The 21,532-nt window shown below is 32.9% G+C and overlaps 1 protein-coding gene and 1 pseudogene across 1 annotated transcript; one reads left to right on the top strand and one right to left on the bottom strand.

Annotated features, from left to right (window-relative positions):
- On the top strand, nt 1-578 carry LOC143634932 (glucosamine 6-phosphate N-acetyltransferase-like). Its single transcript, XM_077102887.1, has one exon. It carries the CDS (start codon nt 54-56, stop codon nt 525-527), a length of 474 nt encoding a protein of 157 aa, XP_076959002.1. The 5' UTR covers nt 1-53; the 3' UTR covers nt 528-578.
- Nucleotides 579-1,637: 1,059 nt separating this feature from the next.
- LOC143634940 (K(+) efflux antiporter 4-like) lies at nt 1,638-21,127 on the bottom strand (annotated as a pseudogene).
- Nucleotides 21,128-21,532: the final 405 nt, after the last annotated feature.

Genomic DNA, 21,532 nt, shown 5'->3' with positions numbered 1-21,532 from the left:
TTATTTTTTTTTTTTGCAGAGTTTGTAATCTGTAACAACCATAATCAAGAAAAATGGAAAGCAACACTGCTTCTACTGATGACCAAAGATACCAAGTTCGAAAACTGGAAATAACCGACAAGAACAAGGGATTCATGGAACTACTGCAGCAGCTCACCGTCTGCAATTCCATAACAGACGACGAGTTCCAAACCCGCTTTGAAGAACTTAAATCGTACGGTGACGATCACGTCATATGCGTGATTGAAGACGTGAAGTTATGCAAAATAGTTGCAACAGGAAGCGTGTTTATCGAGAAGAAGTTCATAAGGAGTTGTGGGAAAGTTGGGCATATTGAAGATGTGGTGGTGGATTCGGGTGCGAGAGGGATGCAGTTAGGGAAAAAAGTCGCGGGTTTTCTTGTGGATCATGCGCGGTTGACGGGCTGTTATAAGGTGATTCTTGATTGCAGTGAGGATAATAGAGCTTTTTATGAGAAGTGTGGGTTTAAACAGAAGGAGATTCAGATGGTTAAGTATTTTATTTAAATAGCATCATTTTGACTTACTTTTGACTTTTTTTATGACAATATTGTTGACTTTCGTTGACGTATACAAGTTACAACTACTTAAGTTTGTTTGCAAAAGTTAGACATTATATACATGTTTGGTGTTTTCATTGTTAAAATTGTAGTTTCATGAATTTCTGTCTGACTGGTTTTAAAAACACAAGTCGTATTCATGTTTGATACTGCGTTAAGCGCGTCGTTTCTAACCTGTTTAACTCGTTAAGACATGAATTGCCAGCTGCGTGTTAGGATCTTTTGAGGCGATGTCAGTCAAAATTAGTCCATTGCTCGAGGAATTTATACAACAGCGATGTTTGAGAGGTTGATACGTAAAATCAACCAAAAAGATGGAAGAGAACATATGCAGCTTTTGGTTGTAGTCAAAACTTAGCTGGTCGAATACAGAAATATGTTGTGTGCATGAAGTTATTGTCTCGGCTGCAGGATATGAACGTCTCGAAGTGGCTAACTTCTATAGAAACCAAGTACCGATTTAATTGTGAACGAATTATTGTCAAACCGTAACGTTTATATCATAATGGTGCTATCGTTGTCATAGATAACTTACTAAAATCCGTTCCAACTCGAACGTATTTTGACCCTTCAAACTACCTTTCAAGCTTGTCCAGCTTGACGCTTGAGTCGATTGCATAAAACAAAAAACAATCCAGTTTTTTCAAATGATTCGAACTAGGAAGTTATTAATGACATCGTGAATAGTAGACAAGTTGATATATACATGAATAATTTAAATTCTACTTAACTAAGTTAAGACTTGTTACAATGTCGTTCATCGCATAGGAAACTCGTGAACTGAAAACAAAACACATGCAAGCTACATTACAAAATCGACACTTTCTACATAAGTAACCAAACTTAAATCAGAACCATCTGATATATCTACATATGTACATAGTGATGCAGGCTCGGTTATGCCAACGTATATGGCTATATTTTCACTCTGGTAGATAAAAGGGTTGGGAGAGGGGTAGCCTCGGGTTTGACTTTAAGGTCGGATCAACTCTATCTGCATTTAACCTCTTTCCGTTTGAGTAACATCCTTCTTTTGTAATTCACATTTAACGAGATGTTATAAATCATGAGAGGTGTCTATGATTAAACTAATACGTTTCGTGGTGTCTGAACGCATCAGTTCCCCTTTAGCGAGTTTCTGGAATGAAAAAAATTAAAAAGTCATACTTTAGCAAACAATACGAGAATATATACACATAACTTCTGTAAATGAAGTAATGAACAATGTTACAATATGCAGGTGTCTAAATGGGCGGGTCGGGTGGACTGTGTAACAAACGTGGCAGAAACGGGTCATGTCAGGATGACCCAAGAAACTTTACACAAATTTTAAATATTTTAATATAGGGGCAATTTCATATATATCCCTGCAAAATTAAGAAATATCATATATACCCCCCCCCCCAGATTTTTCAAAAACCTAACCTAAAAACTAAACCGAAGGCTAAACCGATGGCTTTATTATTATTATTTTTTTTATTTTTTTTTAACGAGGGATGGTAGATAAACATTTTGGTTTTTTTGCTTTTTTTTTTTGGTTTTATAATTTTTTTATTATTACTTTTCTTACTTTTTTAGAGGGGTTTAATACTTTTAAAGGCAATATTGAAAAGGGTAATTATATATATGTGTGTGTGTGTGTGTGTGTGTGTGATATTTATCAACTTTTCAGGGATTTACATGAAATTAATCCTATACAATTTTCCTGGAAAAATTTCTTTGAGAAAGAACCATTACCTCTGTGGGGACGTCAGGTGTGAACCAACGCAATAATACTCCAAGATGTACAACAGCTGGAATCAGTTTAAAAAGAAATGGCGTCGTCACCTGCACAAAATAACTTACAATATCATGCCACTGATTTTGTTTTCGTTTTTGTTTTAATGTAAAAACTGAAAGATTGACTTCAAAAGTCAACCTGCGGTATGTTTAAGAAATGTATAATGATTTACATACCAGGCTGAGGGCTGTTGTGCCGAGAAGCAGTAGATACAACTTTCCCTGTTAAACAGACAGTTGACTCGTTGAGTCACATTAGCAACACAATGTTACATTCAAATTTTGAAACTGTAAGGTTAAAACGGGTCATTATAGCGTGGGTGAAATAGAGCGGTCCAGGTTGACCCATAAACTGTCTTTCCCTTTTTTTATTACAAAAACAGTAATATTAAATTATTATTAATAATAAATGAATACAATTTAGGAGGTTATTTTGAAATCTGCCTTATTTTGACCCGTTTGAGATGAAACACAGAAGCAAATGGTTTAAAAATACATCCTTTTACGTGTCAAGCGAAAAGTGGTACATAATATGCTGAACTCAGATATTACCTCAATTAGATGAAGATTGGAGGCGCGGCTTAAAAGAACAAAAGCAAATTCCCCGATTTGGGCAAGGGACATTCCAACCTACATCAAGATATTATTAACGGACACTCATTTTTAAATAACGATAAATACTATATATATAGTTATACACACATGGAAAACAGAAACCATATGAAGTAGAGTTGAAATTTTGATCAATTTCAATTTGGGTTGTGTTTTATCTCTTATGGCTCAAATCAGAGTTAAGCTAGATAGTAAACGAAATGATCGGGTCAAAAGTCTCCAAAGAGTAATTTTTAAAAATACAACAAACCTAAATTGTTTCTATTCTAAAAATATAAGTGGTAGGCCTATAAACGAACCGAGCATCCGGTGAACTGTTCGCCAGAAAATTCTTTATTTAATAAGCAAACAAATACGAAGATATCTCTTGTTCATTCATTTATGTTCGTGAACGTTCGTTTACATTCGTTAATTTTCTTCTTTTATATTCATTCTTTACATTCATTTATTTCCGCTAATTTACAGTCTTTAACATATTCATTAGACTTTTTAAGCTCATTACAAATTAGTTTCGTTTTATACCTTTCAGGCCCAACACATTGTTGTTCACATGATCACATTTATTTTTAATTGGTTTTAGCATAGTAATGTTTGTTCATCTATGTTCAGTTATGTGCATGCGTTTACGTTCGTGAACCATTCGTTTAAATCATTAATGAACAAACATAAACGAACACATACATTTTCATTTTCTTAATAAATGAACACGAACACGAACAAGAACAAGAAAACCCTGTTCGTTTAATTGCTCATGTTCGAATTTTTGTTTGCTTAAAGTTAAATAAACGAACACGAACATGCTCATGCTCCGTTCATGTTCATTCGGTTCATTTACAAGTCTAGGATCAACCCAACCCGTTTCGATTTGTAAAGAAAACTATTCGTTTTACCACTTTCCTGCCCTGACCCATTTGGCCACCTCTTAAGGGAAAAATATGAGAAAAGTAGCAGACGCACTTACAAGAAGAGCCGTCTTGGTATTGTATCTAAATCCTTTGACTACGGTGGCAACTACAAAGGTCTTGATTACAACCACCAAAATAATTGATGCTAGTAAAATATCAATGTGGATCAATAGGAATTGAACATGAATCAGCATCCCAATGCTCGCAAGGAAAAGTGCAGCAAAGAAATTGCGAATCGGTTCCACCTAAAACAAAATGATCTCCAAATATGTAAATTATTTATTTGCATAACATAAACAATGAAACTATTCATTTTGGACCGTTAGTCCGTTATCCAACCCGCCATTTTGTCATCTTTATCAAACAATGATTTTTACAAGGTTGCCTAAATTTTCAGCTACTTGCCACATAATTTTTTTTACAAATTTAGTTCTTGATAAGGATACCAGACATTTACAAATTTAATTCTAACTTATTAGTTCTTAATAAGTTAGACCCAATTGATGAGTTAATATTACCTAAGCAGTTCATGCGGAAAAATATCGGATATTGGTCAAGGACTGATATTTGAGATATCAGTAATTTTAATATCATGCAGAATTTATATATACAGCACTTTAACACTACCAATTCGGTATACTCTCCTACTATTAACAAATTATCCTTTTGCAACTTGCAAAACACTAACAATTGTAGCAAGTAGGAACTGATTAAGACTCAAAACACTAACATTAAACACCAAAAGTTGGAAATTAAGACTTAAAACACTGATATCGAGAATATCAGTGAAATATCAGTCAATATCGCTGATATTATCGGTACCGATATTTTGACCAATATTTCACACAAGGACCGATAACCGAGATACCACCGATATTGACTGCATAGAATATTACTTGTTCAAGAGTATGGTGAGCAAGATCAGTTGTTGATATCATCACCCTCCAGCAGCAAAGCTACCCAGTTCAAGGCTTAGACCCAACTTGTCACTACACTGAAATCATAAAATGAGGTTTTTTTTATGGATATTATCAATATAGCGTATCGCCAGACAGTATGTATAAGAAATTATGCCAAATAAGATGCAAAAGCATTTATAGTTGCAAGGCGGACACGGGTAGGCCAGGTAACGGGTCAAGACATGAACATATGTCTTGTTTGTTCATCTATGTTTGTTTACTTTCGTTCATTTAAATTCGTATATGTTCATTCGTTTCCGTTCGTTTATGTTCGTTTGTTTACATTTGTTAAAGTTTGTTCACATCTATTTTTAATTAGCTCAGTTATGCCCGTTCATCTATCTTCAGACAGTTTAGTTATGCTCATTCGTTTACGTTTGCGAACTGTTCATTTATACTATTAACAAATGAACATAAACGAACTCGAACATGTCAATTTTCTTAACAAACTAACACGAACATGATCATTTTCGTCGAACGAAGAAGAAGTTGAACGAACGAACACGAAGATACTCCGTTCGTATTTGTTCAGTTCGTTTACAATTAGTGGCTTTGAGCCGGTATGACCCATTCCCCTTTTAGCTAAAAACACTTCCGACCCATTTGACCATTTGAAATAAAACACAACACAAAATAAACTGGTCATGATTGCCACCTTTAAAAAACATTATTCCAAAGTGTAAATAGAGCAGTGGAGCTAACCGATGCAACTATCAAGCAGAAAGCGACAGAAGCCAACTGATAAAGTACATTGGTCTGCAAATTGTCAACGAACTAAAAAACATATGAAACATAAGGAAAACAATATTAATCATTTTCGGTGTCGGAACATAGATTAAATACCTGAGATGAGAGGCGTATCATAAGATTGAAAAACCAAGGTATACAAGTGCGGGAGAATACCGATAAAACAGCCAAAAATAAAACTTAAGTCACCAACCTGATAACAGAAGTCATTAGGGAATGTACATTGGAAGAGAGACTTCATAAAATACTTATATACATATAACTAGTTAAAAGGGGACACGTTTGACACTTTTTTATATAAAAAGAAAAAGGCCAATACAGGATATGTTGATTTCTAATGTGTCAAACAGGTAGAATTGAAAGAATAACTCGCTCGAAAGGGTTATTTTAAAAGCATTCCCAAATTGTTATTAAAAAAGATAGATCTTCGTTGACATAATATAACTTTCTGTAATCCTATATGACAAATAATGTATTACAAAATTTTAAAAATCAAGAACAAAAGATATTTCACGTAGACCCGACCAATCCATTTTGTTTTGTATCTGGTACAAAAGTTAACTGGCAAAACATTAGAAAACAGGTCCAATTAATATTCATATGTGCTTCACCAAGACTGACTTAAACATAGTGCACCACATTATATCTGTTTACTTTAGCAAATGTGTTTGAAAACTAAGAATGCAATATTTTATTTGAAGTTATGCTTGTATTTAATTCGGAGAGATTCAGGTTAATTTACTTACATCTTTGTCATAGATAACATGCCTTCAAAAATTTCAGAAGTACCACCAAGGATTGAAAATAATGCAAATAATAAGCCCACCGCACAATCCTGTCACATTAAGATTCATCAATAATAAGTTGTACACAAATTCAAAGGTTAGAATCTTCACTAATTGCTTTAAAATAGAGGTCATCGACAGTTGTAGATGTGGCAAAATGGGTGGGTTGGGCGGTTTGGGTAACGGGTCACAATGTGTTTGCATCAAATGGGTAATTCTTTATTCATGTTGAAATTGGTCAGGCCAGGTTGACCCAAAACACTTTATTTGTCTATAAACAAATTATAAATTTATATATTTTCAATTGATGCAACCTATTTTACATTTTTACCCTTAATGAATTTAAGATAGGAAAATATCAGTAAATTGCAATATGTTAAAAAAAAAGGTAAATGAGAAAACTACTAATAATAACTATCCATATTTTAAAAGCTGGAAAATAATTTTGCAAAAAAACTAAATAGTAATTTGGACAATAAGGTATGAAGCCACTTACAAGCTAAACCAAACACCACCTAAGTTTGTAAAGTAATATTACCAAGAATATATTATTTCATTATTAATCAAATTTTGTTAAATAAAGCCATTTAGGAGGTTGCACGCATTAGAGTATTAAACATAAACGTTAACTTACAGCCTGCTTGACCCAGTTCAACCCATTTGGCATGTTTCACTTTTAGGCTATAAAGCATGTTTGACCCATTAAAGATAAAGCATAACCCGAATTAACCAATTATAAGTTGATCAAGATAAGAAAGAAAGAAAAAACATACTTGCAAAATTAGGGTACCAACAGTGACTTGTTCATACAGAGTACTAATACTATTCTTTTCCATCAGAAACTTCAAAACCTGCGGTATACCAAAACTAAGTTGAGATTATTAATTCGTGCCGATGACTGATTGATAAAAGATTAACAAAAATAAAGTTTGAAAAAAGAAAATGATATGGAAGAAAGATTTTTATTAAGAAACTTGTGCATCATAATGCTACTAAATAAAATCATAAATGACTTGAATATTCAATTGTGACATACATACCTACCACTGCTGTTGATGACATGGAAAGAAAGGCCCCAACAAATACACCTTCAGAAGCTTCACCACCACATAACTGCAAAAGAAATTGCATGCTCATACAAAATAAGGTGAAGGTAATATCAAGGGTCTTTTGATAAAAAAATTCATCAAAAAAGGGCATTTTCGTCATTCAGATTGTTTTAGCTGAGACCGGTGTCAAATGAACCAAGATGCATACTTGGGTGGCCTGTAAACTAGTTTCAATACAAAATGTGGCCTTAATGAAAAAGTATAATATTTTGTAATTTAATTTCCATTTCTTGTGTTGTTTGATGAATAAAAAAAGGATGTGAAAATTATCCATGTCTATTATAAAAAATGTAACACGGTTATAAGCATTGACCTAACGTGAGAGAAATTTCCGTTTAACGTCATCAAAAAATCTTGCAAAAAGAACAGAGAAATTTATAAAAGAGATACATACCACAGCAATTACTCCAGCCAAACACATAAAAAGAAGAATCTGGAGCAAACCTCTTAAGATAGCAACTGTTCTGACAACACGAAGCTGCAATTACAAAAAGTGAAAACTTGATTATGAGAGGGTGTCACACATGCACACAAAGAAATTGTGGATATACAGTTTTAAACATTTCTTTTTCTTTATGCAAGTTATGTGATTCCTAATCTCTGGGTGTGCGCGCACAAACACACAAGTAGGAAGTTGAGAAATCTTTGCTGCTGAGAACTCCAATCCCAACGCAAAAAGAAGAAAAATGACACCAAACTGAGCAAACGTTTCCACCTGCATAATTATATATATTCACAAGAGATTAAGATCAACATGAAGTACATGTCAAGACTCCCATGGGAACATAATGAGATGCTTATATAAATATATAAATAAAATAAATTGCAATTTTTCAGACACTTGGTTTCACAAAGTTTATGAACATTGTCCCCGATGTGACATGATTGCACTGCATGTCCTTCATTTTACTGTTTCATTCCATATTGGTCCATGGTCAGGGTAAAATAACCAAAACCATAATGAAACAGTAAAAGCCAGAACATGCTCAGTAATTATATCATGTCATGTCAGGGATGGATTTTGTATATTTTGACAAATTCAAGAGACAAAAATGTAATTTAATCTGATAAGTTATAACAATCCTGAAGACATTACCTGAACCAGCTCATTAACAAAGCTAAATCCACCTGGTCCAATCAAAGATCCTGCTAGCAAATAGCCTGTATGATTTTGAAAAGAAATGCATTCTAGCTTAATATGTCTTAAAAATAGGATGATCCCGTTAACAAATTAACAGATAATGTAATAATGAACAGACCGGCTGCCCGGCACAAGCAAATGCAATCCCACCACATGTTGCAGAAACAATGACACAACCAAATCAGATATCAATCTGTTAAAAATAAAATAAGAATTAGATAAATTTTGTAACTAATTAGATTTTGGTTGGACGGGAGTGAAAGAAATACCTAATGTCTAACTGTAGCACAGGATACTTAGATTTGGGATTTGACATGATAAAGACATTGCTCTGAGTAAAGATTGCAATATGAGATTCTATTCACATGCACAAGCAAACATATAACTGAAAAGAGCATTTTATTATAAATCACTGTGCTTGAATGTATAAAAGATTACCTTGCTATCTATCAGTCTTGGTGTATCTTCAGGACGGTTCTCATTTTCCAAATTGAAAACATCATGAAGCTGAAATGATGACCTAAAATACAAGTAAATTTAAGCAGTATGTATATTAGACTTTTGAAACATCCTAATATAAGAGCTGCATGTATCACATTTGTGCAAAGTGTAAATTTGTTTGTATACAATAAAGAAAGTCAATACAATGAGCAGAACATACTTCTCCTCTTTGGTTTCATTTCTCTTTGACTTAACTCTAGCAACAGTTTCCAGAACTGCCTGTATGCAAAACATGTCAGAGGATTATGATAAAACACTACTGACCCTGTTCCTAGAAAATAAAATATATAGATATTATGCAACCCAAGGGTGTTCCATTAGAAGATATATATAGATTTTGTTAATACTTTATAGTTGCATCAACCTTAGATGAAGTTCGGGTCCAATTCCTTTTTGTTTCTTTAACATTTTCAGAATATGATTGTCAGTACATTTATTTGGTACAAAGTGAAAAACTTATGTAGATGAATAAAACTTTGGGATCCACATAAATCCATTTTTGCATAATGAATAAGCAGCAGCCAATTAGATGCCCACAGGAACAATGAATCATAAAGGATAACGAAATGTTTGAAATAACTTTAAATCTCAGCTTAGGTCAAACTTTAACATATATAATACACGTTAATGTCAGTGAGATTCAACAATAATTAAACATTTGAGGGTCTCTAAAATTCTAAAACACGTAAGAGCTAACTGACAAGTTAGTACACGTCACCTCCTAACCCTATGGTTGGTGTTGTGCAAAAGATATGTCACAACAAAAGTACAGCATAAGACCTAACTGAACCATGCTATCTTTATCTAAAAATATAATGATGATACTTGACGATAATCAATGGCATTTTTATGTGCCCGGGCTTTTTTAGCCAACAAGTTTGAAACTTACTACAAAACCCCCTAATCTAAAGATCACATAACATACCTGTTGTCCTGCCACACTGTTATTGAAGCTCCCAGGATCAGTAGCTGAGTAAGACAGATTATAATGCAAAGTTACATTTTATTAATGCATATTGCACGGCACCAATTTTCAATTAAGATTTTACAAGTCAAACGATTTACACATGTGCTTCCTAGTATGAGTAAATTAATAAAATGATTTCCGAATGCACCTAATTGCCTGTCCTAATTAGCTCAAAATTTAGGAATATTTGATCATCTAGTCTACAATGTCAAACTAAATTAGAAATCACAATCAACTAAACCTAGCAGCAACAGCATGATTAATTTGAGCAAACAAACACTAAATTTCTAAATGTACTTAACTGCATGCCCTAATGAACACAATGTGCATATAAACATCTGATTCTCATGTTAACAGTTTCAAACTAAATCAGAAATCACAATCAACTAAACCTAGCAGCAATAACATGATCAATTTGAGTGAACAAGGACGCAATTTCTAAATGTACATTAGGAATGCATGATCATCTAGTCTACAATGTCAAACAAACCTAGCAGCAATAGCATGAATAATTTAAGTAAAGACCTTATTTCTATATGTACCTAATTGAACACAATCTGCACATCAATGTCTGATTTTCAGATCTAACCAACTGTTCATCGTTCCCGGTTAACTCCTTTTCAAAAGCGCGATCAATTATGTCAACAACACTATCTTCCTTGGATCCATTTGATCACAGTCAACTAAACCTAGTAGCATTAGCATGATTAATTTGAGTAAATAAACACTTAATTTTTAAGCATACCTAATTGCATGCCCTAATTGAACACAGTAACGTCTGATTCTCAGATTAACAGTTTCAACTCAACCTAGCAGCAATAGCATGATTAATTTGAGTAAATAAAGACCTAAATGTACCTAACTGCATGCCCTAAATCAACACAATCTGCATATCAAACGTCTGATTCTCAGGTTAACAGTTTCAAACTATATCAGGAATCACAATCAACTAAACCTAGCAGCAAAAGCATGATTAAATAGACTATAACACTCAATTTCTGTATGTACCTGGTTAGGTAAGAAATTAGAAATGCATGATCATGTAGCCTACAATTTCAAACTAAATCAAAAAATCACAATCAACTAAACGTAGCAGTAATACCATACTTAATTTAAGTAAATAAAGACCTAATTTCTAAATGTACCGTATTGCATGCCTAAACAAACACAATCTGCATATCAACGTATGATTCTCGAATAAGCAATTTCAAACTACATCAGAGATCACAATCAATAAAACCTAGCAGCAATATCATGAATTAGTTTGAGCAAATATAGCCTGTCCTAATCAGCTCAAAAGTTAGTAACATCTAATCATCTAGCCTACAATGTCTAACTAAACTAGAAATCACAATCAACTAAACCTATCAGCAATAGCATGATTAATTTAAGTACACATACACTTAATTTCCAAATGTACCGAATTCATGCCTTAACTGAACACAATCTGCATATCAAACTGAATCAGAAATCACAATCAACTAAAGCATGATTAATTTAAGTACATAAACACTTAATTTCAAAATGTACCTAACTGCAAGCCCTAAATCAACACAATTTCAACGTCTAATTCTCAAACTAACTCATAAATCAAATTCACCTAAACCTAAACAAAAACCAGATCTAACTAACCGTCAGACTGTTCATCATTCTCGGTAAACTCCTAACTGCATAAATGTACCTACCGTCCTAACTGCAAGCCCTAAATCAACACAATCACCACATAATCATCATCTAATTCTCAAATAAACAGTTTCAAACTAAATCAAAAATCAAAGCCAGATCTAACTAACTAACTAACCGTCAGACTGTTCATCATTCTCGGTAAACTCCTAACTGCATAAATGTACCTAACGTCCTTACTGCAAGCCCTAAATGACCACAATATGCATATCAATGTCTAATTCTCGAATAAACAGTTTCAAACTAAATCAGAAACCTAGCAAGCAGCAATAGCATATTAATCTGAGTAAATAAGGACATACTTTCTAAATGTACTGTCCTAATTAGTTAAAAATCTGGAATATCAGATCATCTAGTCTACATTGTCAAACTAAATTAGCAATCACAATCAACTAAACCTAGCAGCAATAGCATGACTAATTTAAGCAAATAAACACCTAACTTCAAAATGCACCTAACTGCAAGCCCTAAATCAACACAATAATCATCTAATTCTCGAATAAACAGTTTCAAACTAACTAACTAACCGTCAGACTGTTGATCATCATCTTCATTCTCGTTAAACTCCTTCTGACTAACTAACCGTCAGTCTGTTCATCGGCCTCAGTAATTAGCAGCAATAGCACAACTAATTTCGCAATGTACCTAACTACAAGCCCTAACTGAACACAATAAGCATCATATCAAAACTTTGAAGCTAATTCATAAATCGAAATCAACTAAACCTAAACAAATTTCTCTCCTACATGAAATACCAGTATCGTACCGGTACCGAACCGAACATTTCAGTAACGGTACCAAATATTTCCGGATTAAAGGATCGAGATTTTCAGGATCGCTGCTGGTATCATCCCGCAGATCACTTTGCGTAAAGGGTTGGGGTAGGTAAAGGTATGTTGTTGGGTTTATGTGAAACATAATTAAAGTGTTTGATAATTTGGTTTAATGGTAGGAAGTTTTTTTTCTTTATTTTTTTTATTTAGATGTTGGTTTGATTCCTACTTAGACTAGTTTGTCGAATATATGGGTGAAGGGACTAATTAGGGTTTTAATCCTAGGTTCGAACTCGACATGGGGCAAGAGTTTATGAGTTCAATCCAGTTTCCCCGCATTATGGGGTACGGTCTAAGAATCGGCCTTAAGCATAACCCCGAACTAAGTAGATTTACAAGTGAGATGCAAAGGAAAAAACAACAATTAAATGAGACATAGTGTTTTAGAAAACTTATAAGGTCACTTTCATTGGATTTATATCCTAATTTATGAGAAATACATCATAAATTTATTATATTGTAACTTTCATAGATATGCTCTTCTGAGTGTTTTATAGGTTTGTTTTTCAGGCTTTTTGGGTTGGATTCTTGGACTTTTAAAGTTTGAATTTTATACCTGAAATCCAACCTAAATCTTTCACGGTTTTTTCAGGTTCGGGTTTTTCGAGTTGGGTTAATCCGGTTTCGGGTATCTAGGAAACAAAAGGTAAAGAAAAGTTACAACGCGGAAACCAAAGCAACATATTATTCTTTACTCTTTACGTAAATAATCAAATTATAAATAGGCATAGCCCATCAAAGCAACATTTTCTTCTATTATGGTTTTTATTTAAAAAGATATATTAACAATAAATAGTCGATCAACCATAATAGGTGGAATATGAACAAATGAAAGGTGTTGAGTGTTCTGTATACGGAATGCATACCTAATAATAATATCATGTTTTTAAACAAATAGTTTATTCGGGTTTTTCTGGTTGACCTGAAACCTAGAAATCAGACCCAAGAATCAACCCGAAGTACTTCGATTCTGGTACGGGTTTTTAGGGCCGGGTTAGTTAAGATTCGGGTTCGGGTTTTCTCAGGTTGGGTGTCGAGTTTCGGTAAGAGGGACAGAACCTTTATAAAAAATTGAAGTGATGAAAACTAAAGTAATCACAACATGATTTTTTAGGTCTTAAACAATTGGTCATCACTAATAAAAGAGCAATTTGTGTTATACACGAGTTTCTTAAATAAATTTTGTGTATCTAACAAGAGAACATGTCTATTTTCCGTGTTGCAATATTCATGGCTTTTACTGTCGAAGATAAGCACACGAGTCTGAGACCACAGCTAAAACTTGTATGTCGTGTTTTTTTTTCTTGGTAAAATAGTAAAAATGTGAGTTTTTGCACTATGTGTTAAAAGTGTATTTTTATCAACTTTGGACACGAATATTTATATTATATTTATGTTTATATAAGTATTTTAAACTGAGTTTGTGCTTTATGATGTGAGCGTTTCACAAGGTACCTAATCTCGTTCAAACAGAGCTAAGATAAATAAGATATTGATGTTTAAAGTTAAGTGTTTGAAGCTGTAAAAGCTGCGAAAATTAGAAGAGAATGAGTGAAAACTTGAAATTGGTGAGGAGAAAACCCTGGAGTGGTTTATATGTGGAAACACTTGGAAGGATATTGTTTCCTCTTTTAGGCTTATACTAGTAGGACCCTAAAGGGTGCTTTGATTCACACATGGGTGCAATGTGACGCTTTAATAGTACAATTTGTATTTCACGTCACCATAGGCCACCTATGTAGTTTTAAAGGTTGTTACGAGCTTGCTAACCGTCACTCAAAACTGAAGCAACTAAAACATAAACACTTTATTGTTTTCTATAAGGGGGTGTTTGGGATTGCTTATTTTAATAACTTATAACTTATTAACTTTTTTACAGGACGCCTCCGTATTTTTAAAGGCTGGTGTGAGGTTGCCAACCATCATTCAAAACTGAGGTAATTAAACATAATAAATAGTTGATATTGTTTGCTATAATGCTAACACTAACGGGACCCAAAAGGGTGCTTTAACTCACATATGGGCGCAATATGGCGCTTTGATGGTGCACTTCGTATTGTCATGGGCCGCCTATGTATAGTTAAAGTCTGGTGCAAGATTGCTAACCATCATTCAAAACTAAAGCAATTGATAATAAACATGATTGCTTGCTGTTGTGAACGCTCTAACTTCTCTGCTTATATACATGGTCAAGAGTACTAGTGGGCTTATATTAACTATTAAGTCTAAAATGGTGTCATAGTTAAGCCCGCATAATTAAATGGGTGCTTAGTTCAATTGCAAGATTGTTTTCTCCAGCAAAACTAGCACAAGCATATAATGGCTTGTTTTAAGTTAATAGCATAAATGGCCTATGCTTTTTTAAAATATTATAAGCACTAGGTTATATCCCGTGTTACACACGGAGTCACAGACGGAAACTATATAAAACTTCATATATGTGTGTGTGTGAGCGCGTATGCAAGCGCGCACGCGCGTGTGTGTTACATATATTTTAATGAATTGTAAACGTCAGGTAATCTAGCATTATTATTATTATAAGGTATCGCATTATTATTTTAATTAAAAGAGCCCAACATACAAAGACAAATAGAGAAAAATAATAATTTAAAGCATAATTCTAAGTTATGTCACATATTTCTAACTTACACCATGAAAGAAACAAAACATATTAGTTAAAACTTCATCGTCTATTAAAGTCATATGTTGTAAACTATGAAACGTAAACATGTAGATGTTGTAACATAAGTTATGTGTTATAAAAACTATTTTTATTGGAATTATAAAACATTTAAGTACACAACATAAAAAATACTAAAAATATGAATATAACAATGAGATATAACTATAATTTTTATTAAACCGCGCGTTTAATAAAGCAACAATATAATCCAAATCTCGTTACTTAAACCACCATTTCAATCCAAACATCGAGTCCGGATGTTCATAAATAATTTCCCAAAATAAAATAAAATAAAATAATAAAGTTAAAATTTTAAAAAATAACAATGAAAACAATTAATTGTCTTTATTACTCAATAATTTATTTTGAAATTTTCTTCAACTTAGAAGCTAATGCTCAAAATTAGTGTTTAAATTAACATGTGGAAATTATATAAATGAAAAATTGATGAGCTGGAAGCCTATGTGGACATACTAGTTGATAGTCATGTGAAAAACTTGTATTGTTTTAATAATATAAAATAAGATATATAACATGAGTTGTCCCCTCTCATACCAGTATTATCAAATATGAGCCTCTTTTGAGTTTTGATTCTCATCGTTTAAGTCTATTTATGTTGTGAGTTGTGTGCTACCAGCTCTATTTCTTTTGTGTGGAGTGCCCCCTCCCCATAGCCATTGTAAGTTTAAGGGCATATGGTACGGGTGTCGTGTGGGATGGGAAGTGGGATCAATCGGTACATGTGGGAGCACTGGAGAGTCATGTTGATACAGTCAAAATGTCAAATACAAAAAAATACTATGATATGTGACTACTACCCGATCTCTTCTTAAATCGAAAATGTTATTGTTACTAGGAAAATTGGATTTTAATAATCCAAACTATCAACTATTGCCCTGTAATAATCCTAAGGCTGTATGCTATGGTGAGGGGCATCGAAGCCCCTCCACGGTGCCACGTTGGCACCAGGGGCTTCAAAGCCCTTCTTCATAACGCCTCGCTTTGGTTAAAGCCCCCTTGGGCGCGCGGTGTTCCTCCTCCTTCGGCGTCCATTATTCCCCTCCACCGCGCCCATAACGTGGAGTCTAACTAACAATCTGATGACCTGTGGTAATCCCAACTTTTAGTTCTGTTACCAATAACAATCCTAGTCAAAAAAATATTAACTACGCTAGTTTTGATCATTAACTTAATGTTAAATGACCAAAATACCCCCACTAACAAATAAAAATAACTTTTATGCTTCCTCACAACACATACCCCTCCCGTCAGCCATTGTTACCTTCACCGTCTCCAACCACTGTTACTTTCACCATATCCGGCCACCTTCAACAACCATCTCCATCATCATCCCCACCCCCATCCACATTGTTTGTTATTGAAATTGAAATCCTAACCTTCTCAGGTCTCACGAAAGGTTACAGAGACAATGGCAGCAGTTTTAATGATCTAAGGCTTTTGGAGGATTTAATGGTTTGGATTTTTGATATTCGTATGAGGAATTGTTTTAAATCTTGAAAGTTGTGGAGTATGATTCGTCGGATGACGCTTGACACGTAAAGGAAAAACTTGTAATCGATACCTTTAGGGGTTTGTAGTTTCTTTGATTTGGCAAGTTGACAAAGATGATGGTGATCATGGTGGCGGCCGGTGGCCGAAAATGGTGTGACGGCGGCCGGAGATGATGACGGGAAGAGTGTGTTTGTGAGGAAACAAGATAAAAGTTTAGAAATTATATAAAAAAATATTATTTAAAATTCTTTATTTGTTAGTAGGGGTATTTCGGTCATTTAACGCTAACTTAATGATCAAAATTAACGGAGTTAATGATTTTCTTGACTGAGATTGTTATTGATAACAAAACTAAAATTTGAGATTACTACCGGTCAGATTATTAGTTAGGATTATTACTGACTAATGATTGATAGTTTGGATTATTAAAATCCAATTTTTCTTTTTACTATTAGTATTAATAGGTTATTTACAGTCATGTAGCCTACAATTGTTATTTATTAATGTTAAATTTTTATTACATATATTATTTAATTATATTTATGTTATAATTATTATTATTATTACTATTTTATTATTGTTATTGTTGTTTAATATAACAAACACTATTATTAATAACCTTTATACCTTTTAAATGAATTATAGAATCATTTAATATACTTTTTATTTTATTTTTTGACGACTAAACTTTTATTTTATAAGGTTTGAACCTTTAACTTCACTTTTAATCCTTAAAACACTTTACCATTCCACCAAAGTGAGAGTGGCAATATGTTTTTTATCTACTTCTATACTAGTTTGTTATATATTTTACTAACTTTTATTTCCCGTATTACGGGGACTGTTTTAAAATTTTTGTTTATAATATTTATATATTTTTTGGATTTTAATTTATTTTATTGTAAGAAAGTTACTAATATACTTAGGTAACTTAGGGTTTGATGATAAAAGGGTTTCACAAATAAATAAGATGTTATAACCCGTTTAAAAACTATCTGGGTTTTGTGAGACCATGACCCGCTTATGTTTTTTTAACATAAAATTGTTTATTAATTATAAATAATTTCTTTAAAAAATGAATTAATTTTTATCCATATCCCTGTTTTATAAGATTTCCATGTCAAATATTTGATAAGATATATTAATCTTTAATTTAATTAGATGTTATAACCCATTTAAGGGCTACCTGGGTTGGTGAGACTCATACCAGTGAATTCGGGTCAAATGTATAAGAAGCCGTTATTTACAAATAAAGCAATTTGGTGGCTTTGATAAATCACGTTAGCGCATGTTATGATACAAGTACTTTCTCGGTAAAAGTCTGTAACATAGCTACTCACAATCAATTATATTCATAGTCAAAGTTATGAATCGTTTGAGAACTTTCTTATGACGTTTTTAACTCGCTTTTATTCGTCATCTCTAATTGTTTCTTAAAATTGCTAGAAAAGTTTATAGTTTATATGTTTTTTTACCACCGTATTATTTAAAAAATTGTATGCGTTAATAATTATAGTTTGTAACCATTGGAAATCCTAAAAGTTGCCACCAAATTTTAGTGTTCTTTTATATGGTAAAGTTAAAATACAACTATAGACAAAGATAAGTAGTGTGAGAAGTATTTATGGACACACAAAAAACATTTTAAAAAAAATTCAAAAAGAATAATTAAAAAATAATAACTCATGATATAAATAAAAAACCAAAATGTTTCCCCCGTCACTCCCATGTAAAGAAAACGACGAAAAAACACAATGCCGAGAAAAAAAACACAACGGCGAAAGTGAACAAACAACACAATGATAAACAAAAAAAATGACATAATAGATTATAAAATATAACACGATGCCGAACAAAATATAACACAATATTGTTGAGTAATATAACACAATGTCAAGAAAAAAAGACGCAATCAATGACGAAAATAAGCACGAAACACAATGATAAATAAAAAGACACAATGATCTTTTCACTCAACATTGTGTCCTTTTCGGTTTTTTTTTTTTTTTTTTTTGAGAACGAAGAAGATGGCGGAAACATTTTTGTGTTTTTTTATTTTTCGTTTTTGTATTAAAATTTGAATTATGATTTTTTAAATTAATTTTTCATTATTTTTTTTGTTTTTTTTTACAAATTCTTCTCATATTTGTCCCCGCTCTATAGAATAACTTGAAAATTCTTTTATAATTTATTTATTTATTTGCTAAATTATTTTGTTCATCACCCAATAGGTGCCAATAATGCTTAAGTGTCTCAAACCATGGGCATACATACAACAGGATTAATGGAGTCAAGTGACTTAATCATGATTTTATATAGAAAAATTATTTCAATTATTTTTAGGTATATTTACATGATAGTGCTCATATCTAATTATCTATCATAAATTAGTTTTATGTTTATAGCCATAAGATACATCAATAGATTTGTGTGATCCTTTTTGATGCTTTGGAATATATTGTAGATTGCTAATAATAATTTTGATGTGTTAAAAAAATAAAAAATAAAAATTGGCAAAAGGCGTGGGAGTATGGAGCCGGATCGCGAAAAAGTTTACACTGCTAATTAAATGATAAAGATTTAATTCCTTTATGCCGTTGAAGAAGAAAGGGGGGATGAAAGATTCTACTCATTTCCGGTTGGATCATTAAATTAGTAAAGATACGTTGAGGTCAATTTATCCAAGATTATATGCCCTAAAAAAGAATAAAATTGTCTTACCAAGGATAGGAAAAATAATAATATGTAGGTTTGGGATTAGCAGGTGAATATTAGAGGGGGGAGGGTGTGGAAGAGGAATGATTTGTGTCATTTCTAAATGTGCTTGAACAACACGAGTGGACAAAAATAACGATTTGTGGGCTTGGGAGCTTGAAAATCAGACGTGATTAAAGAAAAATATAAGGGAGTCCATAGAAAAGAATATGCTTCTTGAAAGACCGATGCGAACTATATGGAATAGGAGCAGTCTCAAAAAAAGTTAATGTTTTTGTATGGAGACTTCGATTGAATAAATTACCAACAATGACTAGCCTTTCTGACAAAAGGTTGGATATTTCATTTATAATGTGTCGGTTTTGTTCTATACACATATACGGAGACAACTCAACATATTTTTATCTCATGTGTTGCGAAAAATACTTGGATGTCGATTCAGAAGATTTCAATTACCTCCCCAGTGCAACCAGATTTGATACAAAATTGGCTCGATCAGTGTAATTTATCGGGAAAGAAGAAAAAAAGGTGGTGGAATGAATTATTTGTATTACATGGCGATGATTTGGAAACATGGACATGAAGTTCACCATTAAAATTGTTTTTGATCTATGCCTTCACATAGTTTTCTTTATTTCTGAGATAAAGAAAAATATATATATTACAAGATTTTATTTTATTTTATTTTATATATTTTATTTTATTTTATATAGTACATGAATGAACCACATGTCTGCATCTCTTCTCAGTCCAAAAAGGGGTAACAAAATAAAAATTTTTTACGTCAAGAAAAAAGATAATCACACATAGGGAAGAGCGTGGGATGGTACCGGTACCGGTACCGAAAATACCAATCCCGAAATTCGGAAATTTTTGGTACCAGTACCGGTACTGAAAATAATAGTTCGGTACCGGTACCGGTTCGGTACCGGTTTTTCGGTAGTACCGATTTGGTACCGAATTTGAGAAAACAAATATGGTGATTTATATAAACCCGGTATCGAGTTCGTTTTTGGGGTACTGTTTTGGGACCCAACTAAACTTGGTTCCATATTAAAAATAACAGATTCAAAATTTGGCCCGTTTGACAATTTCAAACTTTGGCCCGTTTGACATACTAGCACATGCAACCGACTCAATGACTCCCCTAACGATTTTTGCGGTTTTGGCTTTTGGGATCAGTGAGAAAAACGATCTTAATGCGGTCAACAGACCACGAAGATGCACTGCAAATGCACATTAAACTTTAATGCGGTCAGCAGACCATGACGGGATGCACTGCACATGCACATTCTATATAAAAATGGCATGATGACTAGAAAAAAAGCTTAACACATACCTACATATGCTGCATGCATACCTGCTTGGCTCCTTAATTTCTATAACATTATTGTCTCCTGTTTATATATATATATATACAAACAAATAATATTTGGCTAAGTTAACAATAAGTACATAGTCAATTTCTATAACATACCTGCACATGCTGCATAATTGAATAATTTCTATATACATAATTGGCACACACACACACACACACACACACATATATATATATCTACACATGCTGCATGCATACCTGCTTGGCTGCTTCTTGATAATGACAGGATGAGCATTTGGTACTTGGTAGTTGGTACCGGTGCCGAAAGTACCGAACCGATTACATTCGGTATCTGTTTATAGCATTATTGTCTATGTTAACAATAAGTACATAGTTCAGAATCCATATTCATATAATTCTTTAATGCAACTGGCCCGTTTGACTTTCTATAAATGCAACTGGCTTGAAGGGCTGTTTGGATTTTGGAGTTTAAACCACATCAGCTAATGATAATACTAGTAATAAAACTTCCAAACATTTCAAGAATCAAGTATCAAAAGAACATGAGCACCTATCATTGAACATATTTTTCTACCAAAACACAAAAACCCGACACTACATCAGGATAGTTAAAAGTTAAAAGACACTAAGATCATTGAACATATTTTTCTACCTAAACACAAAAACCCGACACTACATC

This window comes from Bidens hawaiensis, unplaced genomic scaffold (assembly GCF_021521415.1).
Source record: "Bidens hawaiensis isolate Kalapana, Puna unplaced genomic scaffold, B.hawaiensis_p1.1 tig00007279_1, whole genome shotgun sequence".
Lineage (NCBI taxonomy): Eukaryota > Viridiplantae > Streptophyta > Magnoliopsida > Asterales > Asteraceae > Bidens > Bidens hawaiensis.
This window is presented reverse-complemented; position numbering and strand designations above follow the sequence as displayed.

Coding starts and splice junctions, on each gene's coding strand:
- LOC143634932 (XM_077102887.1), top strand. CDS start 54: ATGGAAAGCAACACTGCTTCTACTGATGACCAAAGATACCAAGTTCGA.